General features: G+C 37.4%; 1 protein-coding gene across 1 annotated transcript in view; it reads left to right on the top strand.

The window, feature by feature from the left end:
- Positions 1–21,211, top strand: part of CNTN1 (contactin 1) — a 209,772-nt gene that overhangs the window by 125,910 nt on the left and 62,651 nt on the right. Inside the window, exons 4-5 of the mRNA XM_057366132.1 lie at positions 11,019–11,148; positions 20,588–20,717. Coding sequence (XP_057222115.1) covers positions 11,037–11,148; positions 20,588–20,717 — 242 coding nt within the window. The 5' untranslated portion in view covers positions 11,019–11,036. The remainder of the gene's footprint in view (positions 1–11,018; positions 11,149–20,587; positions 20,718–21,211) is intronic.

A 21,211-nucleotide genomic window follows, 5' to 3' on the forward strand; every position in this document is an offset into this window, starting at 1 on the left:
ACTGCAGTGCTATAGTATAGGAAAAAGCTGGAAGAAAACTTCATTGTTGGGGTAGGTCTTAAAGCTGTCTTTGGTATGTGCTCTGTCAGGAGATCTCATGCCTCCTGGAGTGAAGTTTACTGCATGTCTTCTGAAGCTCATCTTTTCATGAAAATCTCRTAACATTTACTCCCATAGAAAACCTAACCTTGGTCCTGGGGTCCTAAACCATCAAGTTATTTCCTTTGTTCCACTGTGCTTCTACCTCAATCCTTCAGTGCCAATGTGCCATACTACAAAGGACTGTGTGCYCCTCTCTTCTCTTTGTTGTGTTTCTCCTGAAGGGTCCAAACAATGATCTGCAAAAGTTCAGATGGGAGATCCTGTGATAGATCACAAACACTGAAATTTCAGCTCTTCAAAATTGTCCTTGCATTTCTATGTTTACTATGAAGGCATATATTACAGTATTAAAATAAACTTACGGATTACAGTATTAAAATAAACTACCAAACCAAACAGTAATGCAAGATGACACATCTCACACTAATAATACTGACTTATTGTCAAATTTCAATGTCTTATAAAAAGATTTTTCTGTTACACCATCAGCACAGAAGCTATCTGTGCTGTGACCTAGGGCTATTCTGTGTTTATTAGAAGAAAAAGGTGATATATAAAASTGCTATGCAAAATGCCCTATTTTAATTGTGTATATCGAATACTTTGTATTCATTTTCTTCATTTGAATATTTTTCATATTATCGGTACTGTAATAAARATTGTAAAATTTTCTTAGCAAAAGAAGGCAAATATCCCAAAAGTTCTCAAAATGTTACAGAACAAATGTTGCATATTTAAAAGGTGATTTATTGTAATATTTTGAGAAATAGAAACACTAAATGACAAAATTTATGTTGCTCTAATGWTTCAGTTGACAGATGCATTAGCAGACCACAGAATGTGATGTACACCAGTTCTGGGTAGCTACAAATAGCATCGTCCTTCACACAGCCTTTTGAAATGTTCTTACACATGCTACATTATGTTCTCATACCTCCATCAGTATAAAAGCACAGAGATGCCAGTGAAGGTAATGATGCTATTTAATTTCTGATATTGGTCACTGTGAGTAACACTTTGTGTGTTGTTTTGTCAATTCAGTTGTAYATCTGGAGGGTAATTTTATCAAGTTTTCTTAACAGATCAATTGAATGTGAAAAGTACCTTACGTGCCTCTCCATTTAAATTAGTTCAATTAAGAAAAGTTGAGCACTTTGGGGAAAAGGTCAAGGAAGAAGGACAAAGGCAGGCATGATAGAAAGAAGTATGTGTGAGAGTCAATGGATTAAAGCATCTATAATTTGATTCCTTGAAAGACSTTAATGTGTGGATGTTCCTAATTTGTAGATGCACTAGCATATCACCAGACATATTAGAATGTATGCTGATTATTTTGCTTTCACTGGGTAGAGCAATATCTGCAGGTGATTATGTGTTTTTCCTTTCTTAGGTAATGAGTTTATTGCCCTTCAATTGTAGTACGAGACAATAAAAAAATCAGAACAGTTAATATTGTTTGAGTACTTAACAGTACAGTTTGAATGACCAGCCTTGCTTGTTGAACTGTTTTGGTCATATATAACCCTCAAATAAACCTAAATAGTTTGAAAAATTAAAATACAATAATAATTCTATTTTTTTTTACCCAAAAGTTGGAAATCAAGAATTATGAAGTATTACTCTTTGGCCAAAGATGAAAACTTTAAGTTTYAATGGGGAAAATGAATAAAATTTCAGTGCATTTTCACTGTCTCTGCAATTTTTACTGAGCAGAGACTATGAACATTGTAYGTTTAAATGGAGGTGCTGAAAAAGAGGAGTAACCACAGAACCCTAACRCTACTGTGTGAGCRCCCYGGGGCCCCGGCCCCGCCGCACCCCGCAGGAAAGACGACACAAGGGGCAGGTCSARTTTCTTCTTTATTAATCTTCTCTTCCAGCTCTTGTGATTTCAGCTATAGTGATTCYAGCTCTCCACTCTACTAGCTACTAGCACACTTTATATATGCTTTTCTTATCTCCCGGTTTCCCAAATACACCAATCACACAGATCCCAGYCAGATGACACAGCCAGGCACTCTCCAATGTCCATGTAGCATGTTCCTGTCTGTGATTGGTAGATAATTTCATTTGTCCAATCCCCGTCCAACTMCGTGGCTAGCCGCGTCACCCAGTACTGAGCCTGCGCTGTTCACTCTTGTTTGAGTCCAGGCTGCTTCCAAGCCCAGCCCCCACACACAGCTCTAAGATAGCGAGGGCCACRGCACTACTACATACTGCATCTCATACTTTCAAATCAAAACAGGCAGGATTCCTACTTTGAAAAGATTATCTTTTCCAGATATAATTTACTGCAGTTTTCACTGTGTCTGTTTTGTCAGATGCACAGTGATTKCCAACAGCTGTTCTGATGGTATATGTCTTTGTGTCCCTCCTTGCTGACTAAGTGTTAAGAGAGATTTCTGTACATGCTGTGCGCCTCTGGGGCTCTACTGGCATTTTTGGAGAACACATGTATGAAAAGTATCAACCAAAAGTTAGGAGGCAAGAAACTAAGCTTTCAAAAAATTGATTGTTTTTTCTTTTTTTTTTTTTTTCCCCAAAATCTGAAGACTATAGAMACAATGCTTTAGTTGTAGGTCATGAAACCAATAGAATGAAACCATTAAAAAATGCTCCGAGTACAGCTAAGTGTAGCTCATGAGTATGTATCCTTGAAAAGTAGTCTTTAAAACACAGAGGATCTTTGAAATGGTGATGGCAGCTCAAACCTATAAAAAAGGCCAATGGGTCTCACCAACATCTATTCTGAAATGTGTAAGCTTAAAACAAAAGGGCACAAATAATATATTATTCCAAAATCCACCAGCAAATTCTGTAAACATGGAAATKATTTTCCTTTTTTCTCCTTTTTGCAGCTGCTCATCTGTTTGTAACTGTTTATTCATAGGATGAATGAAATGTTTTTAAGTATTCTCAACAGTTCCAAGTGATAGATGTAAATTTTAAAAACGCTACTCTGATTTCAAGAGAGTTGCTAGGAAACATGCAGTTTGAAGATGAAATCTCCCACTGAGCTTGTCTTTGGCTGTACAATAGGAAATATGTTATAGGGTATCCTCAGTTAMAGATTATATGGATAAACTGTTAAATTTTTTTGTATATAAATACATCTGCTGCAAACTCATTGAATATACATGACTCATCCCCTTATCTCCATTTAGTGATAAATAACAAGGTATTACTAAGTTCAAGAAAATGTGAAAATCAAATGAAAATGTCAAAAGCATGATAAAGATTTTTATACAGTCTTCATTTCATTTTTCTGAAACATAAAATTATTGTTTGTTCTTAGAAATGGATCTCTTTAAGATTTCATTTCAAGGTGATGTTCTGATTAATTTATTCTTTTCTTTTGTAAACTTTCACAAATTTGTAATGCTCCAAAAGATAACAGCAATTATACACCTAATTTTTCTGAATAAGTTAATGTTTTGTCCCTTAAAAGTTATTGGCCAAAGTAACCTAAAAATCTGTGTTGTCATGAAGGAATGCCCAGTTTTAATAATGGATATTTATTTTACTCATGGTTGATTTTTTTTCATGCCGATTTTAGAGACTTAGGTATGTTTGTTTACCTTGRAGTCAGATTTGAACTGCACAGTCTYTAAGACACAAGGAGAAGCTCCTTRTACTTATGGGAACTGAGTGGTGTGCTGTTTTGTGGGATGCTCAGGACTTGGCAGGAGGTTTATTGATTTTTGCTGCTGAAATATTTTACCAGGCAGTCTTTAAGCAGTAAAACCCTTACAGCAAGCTTTCAGAAAAGTGAGTAATGCCTGTGAGTTATGACAGTAGTAAGTGATCTTTTTCTTATTTATTACCTTAGAAGAGGGAGAAACCAGTTGCTGATAGAGCAACTGGTGGGAATAGGGACTGTCTGTTTGACTCTTTGTTGCTGATGTGATGATTAAAGACARTGTTTAAGTACCTCTAACCAACAGTTCATGGTCTGAAAGTATTTCAAAACTGTGGTTTTGCAGCTGGCTTAAGAAACSTAGCTAAAAGCTGAGTTGTTGAGCTTACCACAAACTAGAAGATGCCTAATATTCCTAAAAATATTTCTTTGTCAGAGTATTACCAGATAACCCTTTGTTACAGAGTTGCTGATTAGCTGTTCTAAAAGACCCTTGCATCCCATCTGTGGATGCAAATAAGAAAAATAAAACATGTTATTAGTTGAGTGAACTATGAGGACAAAATAACAAAAAGACAAAACAGAGTGAAATAATGAAAATGGGAAGGATGATATAGCAGGCAGGCAAAGAAGAGCCACATAGGACTTCTTAATTGCCAAACAAAAAAGCCAGAGTGCCTGCTGAGCAATGGACTGAATAAGTTCTTCATTCTCAAGGTCTCAATTCTTCAATGTGTAAATACAAAGCAGGAGAATTCAACTCACAATGTGACTGACTGCTGGTGTGTTGTCCTACTTGAAAAAAATGGTGTACTAGGAAACTGCCACAGAAAGCAGACATCCCCTAACAGAAAGGTTATCCATGGATATAGATATTGCCTGGTGTATCTTAAAACCATCTTCTGCAAATATGTTTGATGGTTTCGTTTCTTCTTCTAGGCACTTTGTTTTCTTGCTTTGTAGAATCGGCACTATTTCTTTCAAGTGCAAAAGGCATGGTTCAAAACACTTCTAGAGAAGGAATTTATTATCTTCTTGRTGCTTGATTCTTGGAGAGAAGCCAGAACAAGCAGGCAAGGGGGCAAGGAGGGGAAAAAGAAAGGGTAATCCTGAGCCAGAGTGTATTGGGGATCATCAGTGTGCTAGGACATTAGTTCTTTTAAGTCTATCAACACGAGAGTTTAAGTGGAAAAGAGGGTGATAAGAATAAATCTATAAATATTTGTAAAAAACAGAATCTTTTTATTGCCTCTGATGTTCAGGTTATGTATTGAAATTGGACCAAGCCATTTGGCCCCCAAGCATGTCGATGCGTTCTTCCTCAAGTGCAGGAACCTGCATTTGCCTTCACTGAATTTCAGACAATTCTGTCTGTCTCTCCAACCTGTCCAGGCCCTTCTGAAGGGCTCACAGCACTCTGGGGTACCAGCCCTCCTGTCGGGTTTTTTACTGTCAGTGAACTTACCGAGGAGGCATCTGCCCCTTTATCCAAGTCATTGATTAAGTTAAAACATACTGGGCCYAGTACTGAACTTTGGGGCACACCACTAGTGACAGGACTCCAGCTAAATGCTGTGCCACTTACTGTGACACTCTGGGATCTGCTGTTCAGCCAGTTCTCAACCCAGAGATTGAGAACTGATCTGCTGATCCAGCTCGTACTTCCTGAGTTTTCCTTTCAAGGATGTTGTGCAAGACAATGTTGAAAGCCTCAACAAGGTAGAAAATATCCACTGCTCTCCCTGCATTCATTCAGGTAGGTGTGTCATTGTAGAAGGCAGGGAGGCTGGTCAAGCATGATTTAGCACCTGTAGGCAGTAAAAAAATAAGTTGAATTATTGGAGTGGAAGAATTAGAGAGCACTTTGCTCCAACTCTGTGCTTTTTTGTTGTCATTGCATATTGTCCTTGAAATTGTAAATTCTGTTCAAGAAGAGTATCTTATTTATGGGCTATCAAATTGATGTGCTTTTTATCTGGATTTCATTCATGTGAAATGGAGAGTGTAGCTATATTCTTTATATAGGATGAAGTGGAAAATATTAGAAGCACGACTGTTGGTGATGGACTGTTTGGGCCAGTGGGCAGTATTATGAGCAGTGTATTTGAGATTCCATTTCCACTTGAACAAATCTGTCAAAAACCAAGGTTGTAATTATAGAAATCGTAAGGAAATGAAGTGTTTCTACAAGCCTTTATGAAGAGAACTAGTCACTTTTGGATTCCTAAGTGAGAACCAGCTAACTTCTAAAATCTTCAGTAGATGCATCAGTGCTGTAAGAGCAGGGTTAGCTTGGAACTTCGCTTACAGCAATCCCAGACCATTGGAATGAGATAAATCTGTGCAGAGGGAAGGAACTTGACTGTCATCACTTTTCCRGTAATAGCAAAAGCTAGTAAATGCTAGTGGCTGAAGTATTGGCTTCAGAAATAAATTGGATTTGGGTGATGGTTGAGAAGCCAGACTTATGAACAAGATTCAGGGCCTTTTTTAATAGTGTRTTCTAACCAAGATTGTCAAAACTTGTTGATTGATCACAAAATTAACTTGCAAAGGCCAAAATAGCAGAAGATGACAAAGGGTTATACAATAAATAATATGCAATGTACATAATTATTTTTTTTAATTAAAAAGTTTCATGGTAATTCTAAATACTGAGCAATATGACTTGTGAGGAATTACTTATCATAGAAGAAAATGCCAGCTCTGTTAAGAAAATAAAGATAATGAGCAATTGGATGCTTACAAAAATCATTGAAAGAGTCTGAAGTTAAAACAAATACAAAACACTGATTAGGCTGAAGTATTGTGTGACTCCTGAAAGACTTTGATTATGTCTTTCCCCTGTGTTAATTTGCTAGTGAATTATTGCAATTATATATATTCATGTTTTGAAAAAGAGTGGAGAACCAGAGATTTCTTCTAGTTTGTTGTATCTATTTATAGTCTAATCTGGACRGAATCTCTACCAATTCTAAAACTTTAATGTCTATAATTTTCTATAATGTACTAAGAAATGAGGATCATAACAAGCATCTTGATTTACGTCTCCTAGCTAAGTGTACCATGCCAGAGCTCCTAAATACTTTCTCCTKCCCCATCTCTTCCCCTTCAGCACTTGGGATTCCTGACTGGAGCCCTGAGTGGATGTTAGGGGCTGGGGCAGTAATCATGCAGAATTACCCCACTGCTTCCACTCTGAAAGCCTTGGCAAGCAAGGTTCAGGGAAGCTCTTCATTGTAAATGTTGAGATTTAGTGACAGACGCAAGTGGTAATTCTCATACCCCTTTATCTACCCACGTCTCTTTTGCTTTCCCTCTCTGCCTTTCTTCCTACCTGCCTTTTTGGGTTGCCTTTATTTCTTCCATCTTCTCATACATCACTATATGTCCCCCATGACATCCCTCCCCTCTGTACTGTTGAGATCTTTTCTTTGCCTCCTCTTCACCCCTTCAGCATCTCGCACTGTTGTTCTGTTTTTCCTTGTCTATCCCTGTCCCTTCTTGATTTCAAATCTGGTAGATTATGCACCCTCTTTTTACTATGTTTTTGRTCATAACAATCTTTATTCAACTGACTTCAATTACCTGCTATTTATAATTTCTTTTTGTGTYTACCCTAGAAATGCTTCATGTACTTGCAAAATGATGATGTCRTCTGTATGTTTGCATTTAGCACGGAAGTGTTGGAAAATGCTATCTGCTTCCATTGCTGTAAAAATAGGTTCTTTTTTTCCTTAATAAATGCCAAAGTGTGCTGAAGATCTGAAGAAAACCACATAGAATATGTCAGAAAATGTAGAGATTTTCCTAAAGTGTGTTTTGAGAATAAAGAATCCTTACAATTCGGTACTACACAGAGACAGGTACCCTTGTGGTCTGGGAACACTTCTCATCCTAATGAAGCGCCACGAGACACTTCAAGCCTCCAGAAGCATTCTGGCAGGTCCCTGTGTTCAATATTGGACGTGCTTCCCATTCACCAGCCAATGCCCCAGTTTCTTCCACCTCCCTTGGGAGGATTGCACTCCAGACAGCTCACCAGAAGTTGTTTTTTTKAACAAGGCAAAGGCTCTGTAGTGGTGACTGGCTCTTTGGGGAAACTGAACAGTCAAAAGGGACCTAAGTGTATTAATGAGCATTAGATAGTAATTAAACATGACATGGTTGYAGTTAAATGCCTGCTCATTTTATTATATATTTTTAAAATGCCTTGTTCATTTGCTAAAATTATGATGCTTTTGTTTGTTAAAAGAAAGGTAGTGTACTGTGCAGACTGAAGGAAGTAGTTCTAGCTATGTAGTCACTCTCTGCTTTTTCAGGGGAGAAAAGCAACTTGGCTGTTCTTTTGTTCAGGTATGATTTTTACTTAGGCAGCGACATCTTTCTCACTCTGCAAAGCAAAAAAGGTTGAGATGTGTAAACGAAAAGAGGAGTAGATCATGCTGCCTGAGCACTGCAGACCACGGTGCTGCCTCCGGCACCAGCGCTGCTACCTGAGGTACGCCAGGGCTGCTCCTTGGGCTGGGGGGTAACACTGCACAGCCGTTCCACCTCACACATACTGCAATAACCTAAATGCTATCTCATCTYAGAGCAGGCAGCTCTGCCAAAATTCAGCAGAGCGAAGTGAAACAGCTTCATTTCTCACTCACAAGCTGAGATGAATCAGGAGGGATGGCTGTGCTATATATACAGAACCCACTCAGCCGAAACAAGCCAGAGTAGGGAAAAGATTTAAAGCCTGACAGGGTGGATATTTTTGTCTCTGAATAAAATGAGATATTTATAGCATTTACTAACACAATTCTTATTTGCTGTAATTGGAACTGTTGTTCAAGCCTTTTTTTTTTTTTTTTTTTTTTTTTTTTTTGCCATCAGAAAGGGGTTTTCAGAGAGCTAGAGGACATTGTATCTTTGCAAAATCTAACCTGCATTCTGCTAAAGAGAGAGAGGAGGGTTCTTCCATCTATGCCTACAATGTCAGAGAACACAGTGCTCTTAAGAGTCTTCTCTATCAATACATTTGAACACAGTTATTATCACCATGGGCTGCTGTGTAATTACCATTGTTCTCAACAGAGTTCCTGTTTCACTGCTATTTAATTATATGCATTATTTCAGCATAACTATGCAATTTTACTCATGTCATTTGGAAACAAATGTTTCAGGCAAGGCAGTGTCATATCACAAGGATGTAATAGCCAGGGCGTTGCTGTTTGAAAAGTATGCAAAGTCATTTCTTGGTCTAATTTACCACTGTCTTCTGGATGAATCATATAGACACAGTAGTCCATACCTTGGTCAAGGTAGAACTCTGAAATAGTTGTGAATGTCCTTTGAGTGACAGAGTCTGAAAAATCTTTACTGCCAACAGAAGTGAGAAGGTAAAGATGTTTAGTAAATTCTTCCCCTTGGAATCCAGCTACAGTAAGCATATGCATTTGTTGCCAATGCAAGAGCCTTTCTCTAGGGAATATTTCTAAATAAATCTTAGTTCTGGGGAGTCATTGTTTGATCCTTGTCTGTGTTTTTCTGAACATAGTTTTCATTTAGCAGCCATAATTTGAGGGTCATAATTTTAAACTTTAGATTAAGGATTTAATCTGCTAAAAGAAAGACGAAAAATGTGACATGCAAGAGCACCTGTAATTTCTGAGCCAAAAGATTTTCTTGTAATATTTCTTGTCATTTWCTTGCACTGTGATTTTATCCAAACACTCCTGAAACTCTGTTCTAAGGAAAGTTCACTGTTTGAGGCATGTTCAAATGATCATCTTAGCATTATTTTGAGAAAGAGGGGACAAGTCAAAGGCTCCAATGACCAAGACACATTCCTAGCCACCTCAACAAGAGACATGAGACATGGACTGCAAGGCATGTCTCGCAGCCCATCAAATGTGAGGTTCTTTGTAATAAGGGCAGGATTTATCCCAAGCATAGTTAGGGAGTCAAGTATATTTGTGCCTTTCTTGGTGTTGGAGGTAGATAAGAGTGCAGTTTCAAAAAAGGTCTAAAACATTTGGATTTTGGAAATAAAGAACATATTAGTAAAAATTTTGACATGGGAGGAGCAAAAGTCATGATAAACAGTAGAAACCTCTGTCCATTATCAATAYTTGGCATGGGAGGCTGGAAAGCAGGAACGTTGAGATCACACCTTGGAAAAAGTGACAATGCAATACTAGAATCAGAGAATCATTTAGGTTGGAAAGACCTCTTGAGGTCATTGAGTCCAGCTGCTAACCCAGCACTGCTCAAGTCCACCACTAAACAATGTCACTACATGCCACGGCTATACRTCTTTTTGTTGAGCATGCACCATGTCTTAGGATGAATGACACTGAAGGGTATTTAAGAATGTATAAACATTTYATAATGAAATAGTAATAAAATGAATGCACTGAGAGGACTGGATGATACCAGCATGTACCTGAGATACAATATACTGTCAGTGATAAGCTGGAAGCCTCGCTTTGTGTGAAGTTCTTAACCACTRTTATATATTCATGACAAGAGATCCATCAAAAAACCCAGAGAATTGCACACTGCAAACATGAYGACACATTTCCTTAAAGAAATATATAATAGTCCTCAGCAAGAAACAAAATGATAGCAACATATTCTGATTGAAAGTAGTAAGAAGTCTTACAGAAGTGTTCTGAAAAATTGTTTATAAAATCTTAGAATATTCAAAAGAAGCTGTCGGCTTTTTTAAGCTTGGTTTTAGTATATATGCAGGCAGAGTTTCTCCCATTGGGAAAAAAGAAACCTTCAAAAACAACATTGCAATAATAGTTATATTCAGCATTTAAAAGGAAAAAATAAAACCAACTTTGCAGAGGATCATTAATTATATGTTAAAAGTTTAAAATAATGATATACTAGACAAAATAGATGAATTCTGAAATAGATGAATGTACTTCAGTTTCACTGAAGTCTTCTTTTTACAGACTTTGAAAGCATTAATTGAAATGTAGTATTTATTGAGATGGAGGATAGAATCCAGAAGATAAGCATAAAAAAGGATGTTCAGTTTTAACATTTACTGTATTACTGACACCAGAAAACCTGAGTACTCTGAAACAGCATGCTCTCTGAATAATAGAGATCATTAATTTGATCAAGAAATTTTGATGACGCATTTGTTATTCAAAAGACTCTATCCTATATTAACACTTAAGTATTCAGTTTCATCACATAATCTGCCAGGCCAAATGTGATATGAGATAAAGCCTTATGTCGGAATCACTCACTCTCTCTTCTTTCTCTTTAACAGGCTTTTTTAGCTCTCTGAATGATGGTATTGCAGCTTCCTTTTGAGATAATGGCTGAACAGAAGATAACCATTTGGTTCTTCATCTATCATTTTATTACACCCTGTTTTGTCTACTCTGTCTTACTGGCTGGTAAGATGATCTCSTGTGTTAATTCATTGAACTAACTGTTGTTAGTCCGATGTGTTTCAAGGACAATTAGAATGTTTGTATGGCTTTGTTTTTGCAGATATAAGGAATTACTAAATGTGAATAATGAAACTGAAAGGAAGCATACTTGTTAGAGTGGGTGCCCTAATAAAAAGTTTGCAAAACAACAGATCTGGGCTTTAAATTTGGGGTTGTCTGCTCTAATTTAATATACGTAATGAAATCTTCCTCTAGATTATAAAAAAATTACCAATTGTTCATTGTGCAGCGATGATCAACATGCTTAGAATAATGAAAAAATTCTATTTAACAGACACCATCTAAAATTCATACTTTTTCAGAAGTTCAGTGTAGTGGTAGTTGTCATAATACAGTGGGGTAATTCTGCATATTCTGACTTCAATTTTTTAATTGAAAATTACAAAATGTTTCATAAATAGAGATGGGGCCATAAATATTAAAACAGTCTAGAGTCATATTTCTACCATCTGCAATTATGAGAGGTGTTTGCAATTGAAATTTTAGTTCCATTTTAAGAGATAGAAGGAGATCTTTGGAAACAWGAAATTCCAACTGTTCCAAACAATTTTGAGATTTGTAAAGCTTCTTTCAGATTTCTGTGTTGCTTTAAATGAATGCTGGTTTTAGTTGCTGTGATGAATTCTGTTGTTAGCATGAACAGAGCATGCACTAAATATCAACCAATATTTGAAAAATGCAAATATTGTATACTAATGTTTTGGTTATTTTTGAYGTGGGCTTTAGATCCTTCCCTACTTTGAGGGTCAAACACTCCCTTAATCTGGCATACCATTTCAGGCATTGCCTCAGTTTCACTATCATGAGACCATATGTTTATTATTGAGTCAAAGAATCTGAATTAATWCTGTGATGTAAGCTCATTGCCTTTAAGAAATTAGTCTACAATAATGTCCATAGCACAGGAATGCTTTCTGGTTCAGTGGGAATACTACTTTATTCTRTGAAGGATTTGAATGTTGTTCTTTTGCAGTGTCTGAGTTTGATGGGGCATTTACTGATGCCTAATAAAAATTAATACCTTCACAAAATATTTGTTATGAGTTTCAAGCTGTTTCATTTTTCCTTTGTTAAGATATGAGGCTTGCTAATAGCACCAAAATTAAAACTTTAAAMTCAGCACTTTAATCCAATACTGGGCCTTTCCTGAAAGTAAGTAATAATAAAAAAAAGGCTGCAAACTGCTATCAATAATGTTCCACATGTGATTTTGCTCTGAATCTGTTGTCACCAAACAAAACAATCAGCTGCAGGAGCCAAGCAAGTGCTGGACACTGCTTGATAAAAGAGTTGAGTCAGTCACAGAGAACAACAGTTCAGTTAATTTCTTGACAGGCAGGACTGAATGATTAATGTTATTGTGTATTCTGCACATCACCATTGTGCCCAGAAACCAAAAAAAACATTGGCACCATAATGTACCTCCTGGCGCATGCCTCAGAGTGGTGTTGGAAGGTTGTGTGCTGTGAGGGTCACAAGTGACATAGGAAGAACAAAGAGGGTTATCATGGTACTGCATGCAGTATGAGTACACACCAACACTGTCACAGAAAGGTTTGTTTGATCTCTCACTGGACTGTTCTTGGCACTTTGAGATTCCCACAAGAAGATAGGAGCCATTGGTGTGGAGGGTTGTGAACCCAGGGCAGGTTTTAATAGTGCTGTTGCTGTTCAGAGAAATTTCCCAATTTACCTTCTAGTATGGAATAAATACTTTCTTGCATTTTTTATCAAAAGCTATAGTTAAGACCTATGATCACCTCTAAAGGTATGGCAYGGCCCTCCAATGTGGAAGATTCCTAGTTTTATATAATCAGAGGGTGTTTGTTRCTGCCAGTGTATTACTGCAAGGCCGAGTAGCACACACGCTCTCTKATCTTGGACCTGCTCTGCTTTGCATAAATAATGAAATAACCTTTTTGAGTGGAGAGGAAATCTGCTTCTATCATCTAGGGTTTATGGAACTCATCTAGATTATATAAATCCGGTGTTGCGGTCTTTGCTAAGCCCCAGGATTTGAATCTTGCCATAGAGTTTCTCATTTCGAATCGGTGTGGGACTAAGTCTTAGCAAATTTTCCTTTTGAATATTTCTTGGCAATGAAAATGCCATCATATCCAGAAAATACATATCTGTAGTAAACAAGATGAAGTGTATGTTGTTGCTTGGAAGTGTTCTCAGTATGGTTGAAAAGTGAAAGATACTGAAGAGAAAGAAAGAGCACAAGTAGAGTGATCAGGTCAGGTTCTAGGAGGTGTTCTTTCACACATGATGCTATCAAGGGGAATGCTGGCAGTGTCAACAGTAATGGAGCATGTGTGATCTGGGGCTGGTTTTTGAGTCAAGATCATGAGTTCCCATTTAAATAACAAGACAAAGTCCCAGAGTGAAAAGACAAGTTAACTGGGAGCAGGTGTTGAAAGCAGAATATTTAAAGAAGTTGCTTTAGCATCTTTTAACAAAACACAGGGATTCTCTGGAAGTATGTTTGTCTCTTTCCCCTTGCCTTCTGTGGTGCTGGATCCACAGTTCGAGGTAGTTCTACTCTTTGAATTGCCTTTGGCAAACCCATCTATGACTCTGTACTCAAGGTTTTTACAATCTAGGCTTCCTAGACACTTACTGCTACAATATTAACTGCTTTGGACCCAGGGAACTGATAGCTTCAAGATACATTGTCTTTTAAGATGTCTCACCCTGTGAGCTCCCCCAAGTTCAAAGATATCAGCCAAAAAACCTGAAAGTATTCTGAATGCGTGCATTTGACTGAGCATTGAGAGCTTTCAGACTTGAACAGCTGGAAGTACTGGGAAACAAAGAGCTAGGAACCTGGGGCTGCATTGGCTTGAGATGTTTAGAATTGCGCTTGAATAGCAACTCTGTAAGCCAAGGGATTTTCAAATTTGTTTTTTTTCCCACTGCAGGAAGTTCTAAAAATAATTTCTCAAAGTGACGTGCTCTTTTTTTTTTTTTTTTTTTTTTTTTTTTTTTTTTTTTTTTTTTTTTTTTTTTTTTTTTTTATATTTAGAGTTTTCCTTGGAGTAAACACCTTGATTTTTTTAGCCAGTTCTGTTTTGGGGTAATCGAAGGCAGAAGTTGAGAACTGTTGCAATGAATGGCTATTTCTCATCAGTGGTGAATGTGCACTTACTTAACTGAAGGGAAGCAAAGATTACATGAATCAGTGCATCACAAGTTTAGGCAGAGATCATTTTCTGTAATGAGACAGGAGCAGTATTTATTTTCCAGGTAAATTAATGCTTGAAATGTAGTCTTGCAGATATAAACTGGTGAAAAAGCCATAAATAATGTGGTCTTCCACTTACTGATAGAACAGACAGTTATAATAAGGGTTGCTTTTCAGAGTGCACTTGGAGTAGTGCAAGGCAAATGAGAGCAGCAAATCACTCCTCAGGGAACATGTCAGTGATTGTCAGTCCACTGCCAAAAAAGTGATTTCATGCCTTTTACTGATAATATTTGACTCTTCTCAACTTCCCCCTGACATTTCTCCAACGTACTTCCAAGTTGCCTTTGAGTCCCCATAAGATTCATGTCCTGTTGCTAAGTCTGAATTTTAAACTTTTCTTTCATCTGCTACTTCCCATATAAATGAATGAAGTATATCTTTACTTGGGATAATAACCGATCACCAAAGGAATTAAGACTGTTTTTCAGCTGCAGCCTGTTTCGTTCTTTAAAAAAAAAAAAAAAAAAAAAAAAAAAAAAAAAAAAAAAAAGCCGCGAAGACCCTTTATTTTATTGTCTTTAATGAATAATTGATTACATTTGGCTATGAGAGGAATCAAAAAATTGTTCCTCAGATAATTTATTTCTGATCGAACTGTTTTACTTTTTACCCTGGGATTTGATAGTGCAGAGCTGCACAGCATCTGAGTTTGGGTCAGATCAGACCTCACAAGGCACTTGTCACTCTAGTAGCTCTTCAGAATTGTGCAAAATGAGGCAATAGTCCAGGGGTGAAAACAYCAGAAGCCCTTCTGCTTTTTAGGCAACCAAATTTCCAAAACACACTAGGACGTGAAACTTCAGAGCTGGTAAAGCAAGAAAGCCAGTAAGACACAGAGCCTCACAGTGCAAGGCAGTTGTTTTGATAARTACATGGGGATGCCTCTAGACAGCATGCTGAATGTCTGAGTRTGATGCTGATATTTCATATGCACCAGGAAGGCATGTGTGGGGAGATTGTGCAGAATAATTRCTGCACTTTAGCTTCATCCCTAATTTGTCAGGCACTGCCTTTCCCATGAGGTCAGTGCGTTAGCTTTTCAAGTCACTTTTGACATAACACTTAGGTTTTTAAGGAAGAACCACCTAAATTAAATATTGAATAGGCAAGTGGGAAAGTGTTTAAAAGTACARTAATTGGTATTGGCTGACATTCCTCATGTCAGTATGAGAAGACAAGCAAACTGTGCCCTGTCATTATTAGGCACAAGTGAAGAAACTTGCTCTGCCCTGGCTGGAGCTTTTCATATTTGAATCATTATATAGAGGAGAAAGCACATCAATAACTGTGCAGCTCTTCAAGGTCTTCASTGGCACATAAGAAATAGGAGTAATTCTCCAGCTCTTTTTGGTCCAGAAAAGTAGAGATAGCCCAAAGATGATCTTAAGTGTTTCATATAATATGAAGTGGGAGTGTCTGAGTAGTTACTTTTTCTGTTTGAATGCTGACTGGCTCTTGGAAAATKATTTCCCTTCAGCATCCTGATGACTTACGCTTATGACATACCCCTCTTCTCTGTCACCATGATGGCAATCTCTTTATAGACCACAAAATGCTACRTCATGAATTTTTTCGACATGAACACGTACTGCTTCTGCACATAAGCTTCTTGTGAATGATAAGTACAACTTTTCCCATGTGGCTGAGAGAAGTAGAAAAGCAGTCAAGCCCCCAAACCTTAAATTATTTATGCTTGGACATTTTCCAGAACAGTAGGTTCAGAAATGCATTTCTGAACTGAGGGCTAAGAATCTACATTATTTAAAGATTTTTATCACAGCATACAGAATTATTCACATTTACTAAAGGGAGATAATAAATTTCTTCCAAAATAAGAAGTGGATGGCTACACTTAWTACCAGTTTACCTTGCCTGTCTTGTCCCTGCTTGGGTCTTAGGRGTCCACTTCATGCTACTGCTGAGTGTTCAACATTTGTAAATAAATGATCAATGGGTCTGGTGATTGCAGTGCTCAGAAATGTGGAAGTGCCCTTTCTATGTTCCTGTGTGCCTGATAGAGATGCTTTGGCTCRTTCCCAGACCATTTTGTTTCTGAGCGTGAGCTTCTCATACACCAGGTCCATATTTCTCTGACATATTGAAAACAGTACAAGATCTGCTTCTAAATATCAAATGGTTTCTGGTCTTGCAAGGCTAATGGAGGGCCTGACAGCTTAGTTAAACTGATAATAAATGAATCTAAGGCTCTTATGTTCAGCATCCTTCACCACACAAGGTTAATCTAGCCATGTCAACAGACCTTTGTCCCTCTCTCCTGTTAAAATATGTAACTGAATACGACACTGTCAGGTAGTCAATACTCACACCCAGTGACTTTCTCRGGCAGCCCCTTTTGGCAGTGTTAAGTGCCCGGGAAATTGATAGATTCTGCAGGAAGCAGARACAGAAAGAGAAGGAGAAGACTCACTAAGAAAATAGAGATGTTAATTAAAATTATTTTATATCAGTGCACAATGGGAGTGATGGGATCTTAAGGTTTCTCACTCGGTTTAGCTTCTTTCTKAGAGGCCCTGCTCAGAGGGAGGTGGCTGCTCACAGCCCACTGTGGTCCAGGAGAGCTCAAAGGGCCCCATTTTGGACTGCRGTTTATGGGGTTGCAAAAGTGTGGGTTTTAGTCATAACAGTGTTTCATCCAAGCCATCCAAGTTTGGGTCAGCATTTTCTTTGAAACTGTGAGAACAGGGATGTTATGCCATTCAGGAAAGAGAAATAATTTCCAAATACGTATGGAATTAGGATGCAGTAAAGATGCCTTTTTATTGTATCTTCCTTTTCCCTCTTCTTGAGGGATGTTTCTGGAGATGACTTGAAAAGAAGTGCCTCAGATGTTTTGTGCTTCTTATTTTCAGACATCCTTTTGATAACTTTTTCTCTGAATATGYTGGATATTTTGTATTATGATCTCACTTGGGCTTGTTCAGGGTCATTAAGATACAATTTTGTAGAGCATCTGTAAAGAGTGGTAAGGCTTTCAGATCAATATATCTCACTTAAATATCAGTTCTTTCAGATGGTTCTGTTAATAAGACAACTTCTTWCACACAAAAGGTAGAAGCCTATAGCCCTGCTCCTATTTCATCCTTTGCACTGGCACTGGTCTTCATCAGTGAACAAATCACYTCACTAAACTGACAGAAAACTAAGCTAGAAAGCAAGAATTTAATAGATTTCCACTCTCTTTAGCTTTAGCAGCTACCTAAGGAGTCAGACAAGCACGAGTGGTATTGTAGGAAAGCCTAGAGGGGAAATTACACTGCTCAGCTGTGAAGTGTCACAAGGAGAAAGGAGGACAGGACCACCTTCCTGAGGGGAAGGTTCTTATGCAGGATCCGTAATCTCATCAGCTGAGAAGAGATTTTCTTGACCTTTGCACAGGCTTCCTAATACATTTTAGCACTTCTGAAAGGTCTGAGTCTTGTTTTCAGTATTCAGTGAAGAATGCTTATAATAGTCAGGTGATAGCTTATGTTCTGATTTAAAACATAAACCACAAGAAATACATGCAAAACACTGTTTGAGAGATCAATCCATCCTCTTGTCTAAAGCAGGACCTGGAACTATGAAATGTGCTCTTCATCACATCCTCAGTTTACCGAATACATCCTTCTTCTTTCCCTGCTTCTCTTTTTCATGTAGGCATAACTTCAGTGAGCTAATGTTTTTCCTTCTACTTAGTCTGCCCTTCCTTGCTTTCCAAATTTTGTCACACAGTCATGATCCTTCACTTAAAGTGTGAACATTTCTTGCAGATCTTTTGACAATCCCTTTCTCTCCTCTTTTCTCTCATGTGCCATTTCATATCATTGGTCCACATTCACGTTGTGGCTGAGAGCAAAAGGTTTATTGTTTGCCATACCTGACATTCAGTCTGCACACCTTACTTTGCTCAGATAGATATGAAACTAGATTCATAATGGATTGCAGCAGAAGTGCCAGTACAAAGCACATTTGATACATGTGAGAAGCAGGCATTCACTCAGTATAATTAATAGTGCTGACAGCATTAAAAATGCATGCCATGAAATGCCTAAGTGCTCTGTGACATCGTTTGAGTCCTAAGGTGAAGAGTCAGCTGCATATGATATGGCTATTTGCTGCAAGAGGCTGTTATTCTGTATTCATATTTGAGAACTGCATAGAGCATGTCATCAGGTTTCTGTCTTAGCCATTCCAGTTTCTGAATCTTGCCTTTTCAGTCTGAAGTGAGTTCTTCTTTTGGTCTAGCAATATGTAGATTTTTATATTATTGTGCTTTAAAAGGTGAAAGAAAGCAGACCATTGTTCAAAAGCTCTGCCCTTCTACCTGCTCTTCTTTGCTTCTTTGAAGGACTTCTCATTACGTGAATTAGTTTTTGAAAATTAAGTTGCCTGACTTGCAGTATCTTCTGGACCTGCTCCTGTCCTCAAGGGAAATGGTGTCTTTTTCTCCCAGATTTGAATTGGAGAGGAGATTTGCTTTTTATCTATAACCACTCTTCTTCTAGTGCTGTGATCTAGTGTCTGTCTATGAATATGGAAAATAGGAACAATAAAAAAGATTTATCTGCAGAAGAATGTTTTATGTATATGTGGTATTTTTACACTGGCATAATCCACATTMTCTAGGTGTATGGATAAACTCTTTCTTCATTTATAGGATTCCAAAAAYTGTCTAATTTAGTCTACGTTTTTTTAGAACAAAATACTTCTGAGGGCATGAGTACAAAATCATAATTTGATTTTGATTTAAGAACATTCATCTGTAATACTGCCAGTATATTTACTGACTTTTTTAAATTACAAGACACAAATTTTTATAGGTAGCACAGATACTATTGCAAAATGTTTACATTTTTCCATCCTTAACCATTGCTTTTGAAAATGTCCAAGTTACATWGTTCAGCCATCTCTGAAGATCTTATTTGTAGAAATGTGCTAGTTTTGTTTACCTTGTATTACAAGATTCTAGCTGCCATTTTACAAATCACTGACATCTCTAGGATTTGGAGCAAGGCTCTGAACTTAAAGGGAAAGTGAGCCTGTTAGCAGTCATGAACTCCTTTGTTCTCCCATAAATTGCTTACAGTTGTCCATAATGTTATTTCAATCTCAGTAGAGACCTATGAGAGTTAGACAACTGTGTTATCTCAAAATTATATCTATATGGACCATGCACTGTCTCTTCACAGAGCCATTGTGTAGCTAGAATGCATATTTGACATTTTCACCAAAAAAAAAAAAAAAAAAAAATCAGTTACATCCTTTGATACATTGAGAGTATTTATTGAGAAGAATTTTCCCACAACGTTCCACCTTTGCTTTTAGTCTTGCTTCTCTGGACTCGAAAGAGCAACCTTGTATGCTTGGAGGCGGTAAAGGAGGAGGGAATGCAGAAGGAGTAAAAAGAGCCTGACACCTTTACAACAGCATCAACAAATGAAGGATAAAGTTTAAAAAATACAGTTGTCAAACCTGTTTTACATTTATCCACTTTAAGCACTTGACTTTACAACCTGAAGTTATTTGCAGTTTAGGACCTTTTTAAAATTTTATTTTGAAGAGTAGAAAGCTAATAGATACCTCAGTTTGARAAGAAGACAGAGGTGTGATCTGGAAACAATGTCGTTTGCAGCTTTGATGACCAACTTAAGGGTTTTTTTGTCTCATGTGGTAAAGATTCTTTCTAAATGCATAAAATCATTGGAGATGATTGGGCTATAAGATCAGGAATAAGTGTGGGTAATTGTTTTGGTAATTGTTTTAACCTTTTAGGTTAAAATTTGTTCTCTGTGAAGTAAGTTGACCTCATTGTATTTTTAAGGGTTGTGTCTTCAGTCATAATTATCTCCATATTTGGCCTAAACAGTAACAAATACTTGATCTCATCAGAGAAGTTACAAAGGGTGGTATTAGAGGAGCACAGTTTGAGTTACTTTGGCTCTCAGAAGGCAGGAGTCAGCAGAGGACAGACACCACTGCTGTTACCCAGAYTGCTCCAGTTTTGCTGAATTTCACTTTGGATGACACTCTGATTGGCCTTCACATTTTGATTCTGAAAAGTGTGATGCAAATTAATCTTCRGTTTGAATGCTAATTAAAAAGTATTAATTTGAAACTCTCTTCTGTTTTCAGAGGAAGGAAACAAAGGTTATGGACCCGTTTTTGAGGAGCAACCTATTGATACCATCTATCCAGAAGAATCTTCAGATGGACAAGTTTCAATGAACTGCAGAGCTCGAGCAATTCCTTTTCCTACTTACAGGTAACATCTCTTGTTTTGATTTTCAGGTCTTGCATATTTTATTTAGCAGCTGTTTCAAATGTGTTGTTAAACAATTGACTGTCTTGAAAAGTTGGAGCAAAGTCTTCAAGGCAGGAAAAAATGGGGAGATGTGCAATTATTGAGGAAGGTTCAACCTAGATTCAATTTGCTAAAATGGCTAATCGGTGTTGATAACTATATATTGAGTTACATATCTTCAGCTTTTGAAAGAAACACTGATCCAGATGCAAATGAAAGAAAAGGAAAAGAAGTTACTTTTAAAAATAATTAAGAGGCTATCTTTCCAGCTGAGGTTGACTGAGATTGGAGTATTAGTTCTTTTTGATCCAGGATTGCTTTTTAAATTCTGTTTTGCTTTGACAGAAGAAGTATTGATTGTTGAATCTGGATATTCTACATCCCATGTTGTTTTTGCATCCGCTGTGTTGTAAAGCCATGATCAAGAATGTATCAGCTATGCTACTGAAGACATG

This window comes from Malurus melanocephalus, unplaced genomic scaffold, assembly GCF_030028575.1.
Source record: "Malurus melanocephalus ecotype Western Australia unplaced genomic scaffold, MMel_1.1 scaffold_60, whole genome shotgun sequence".
In the NCBI taxonomy this organism is placed as follows: domain Eukaryota; kingdom Metazoa; phylum Chordata; class Aves; order Passeriformes; family Maluridae; genus Malurus; species Malurus melanocephalus.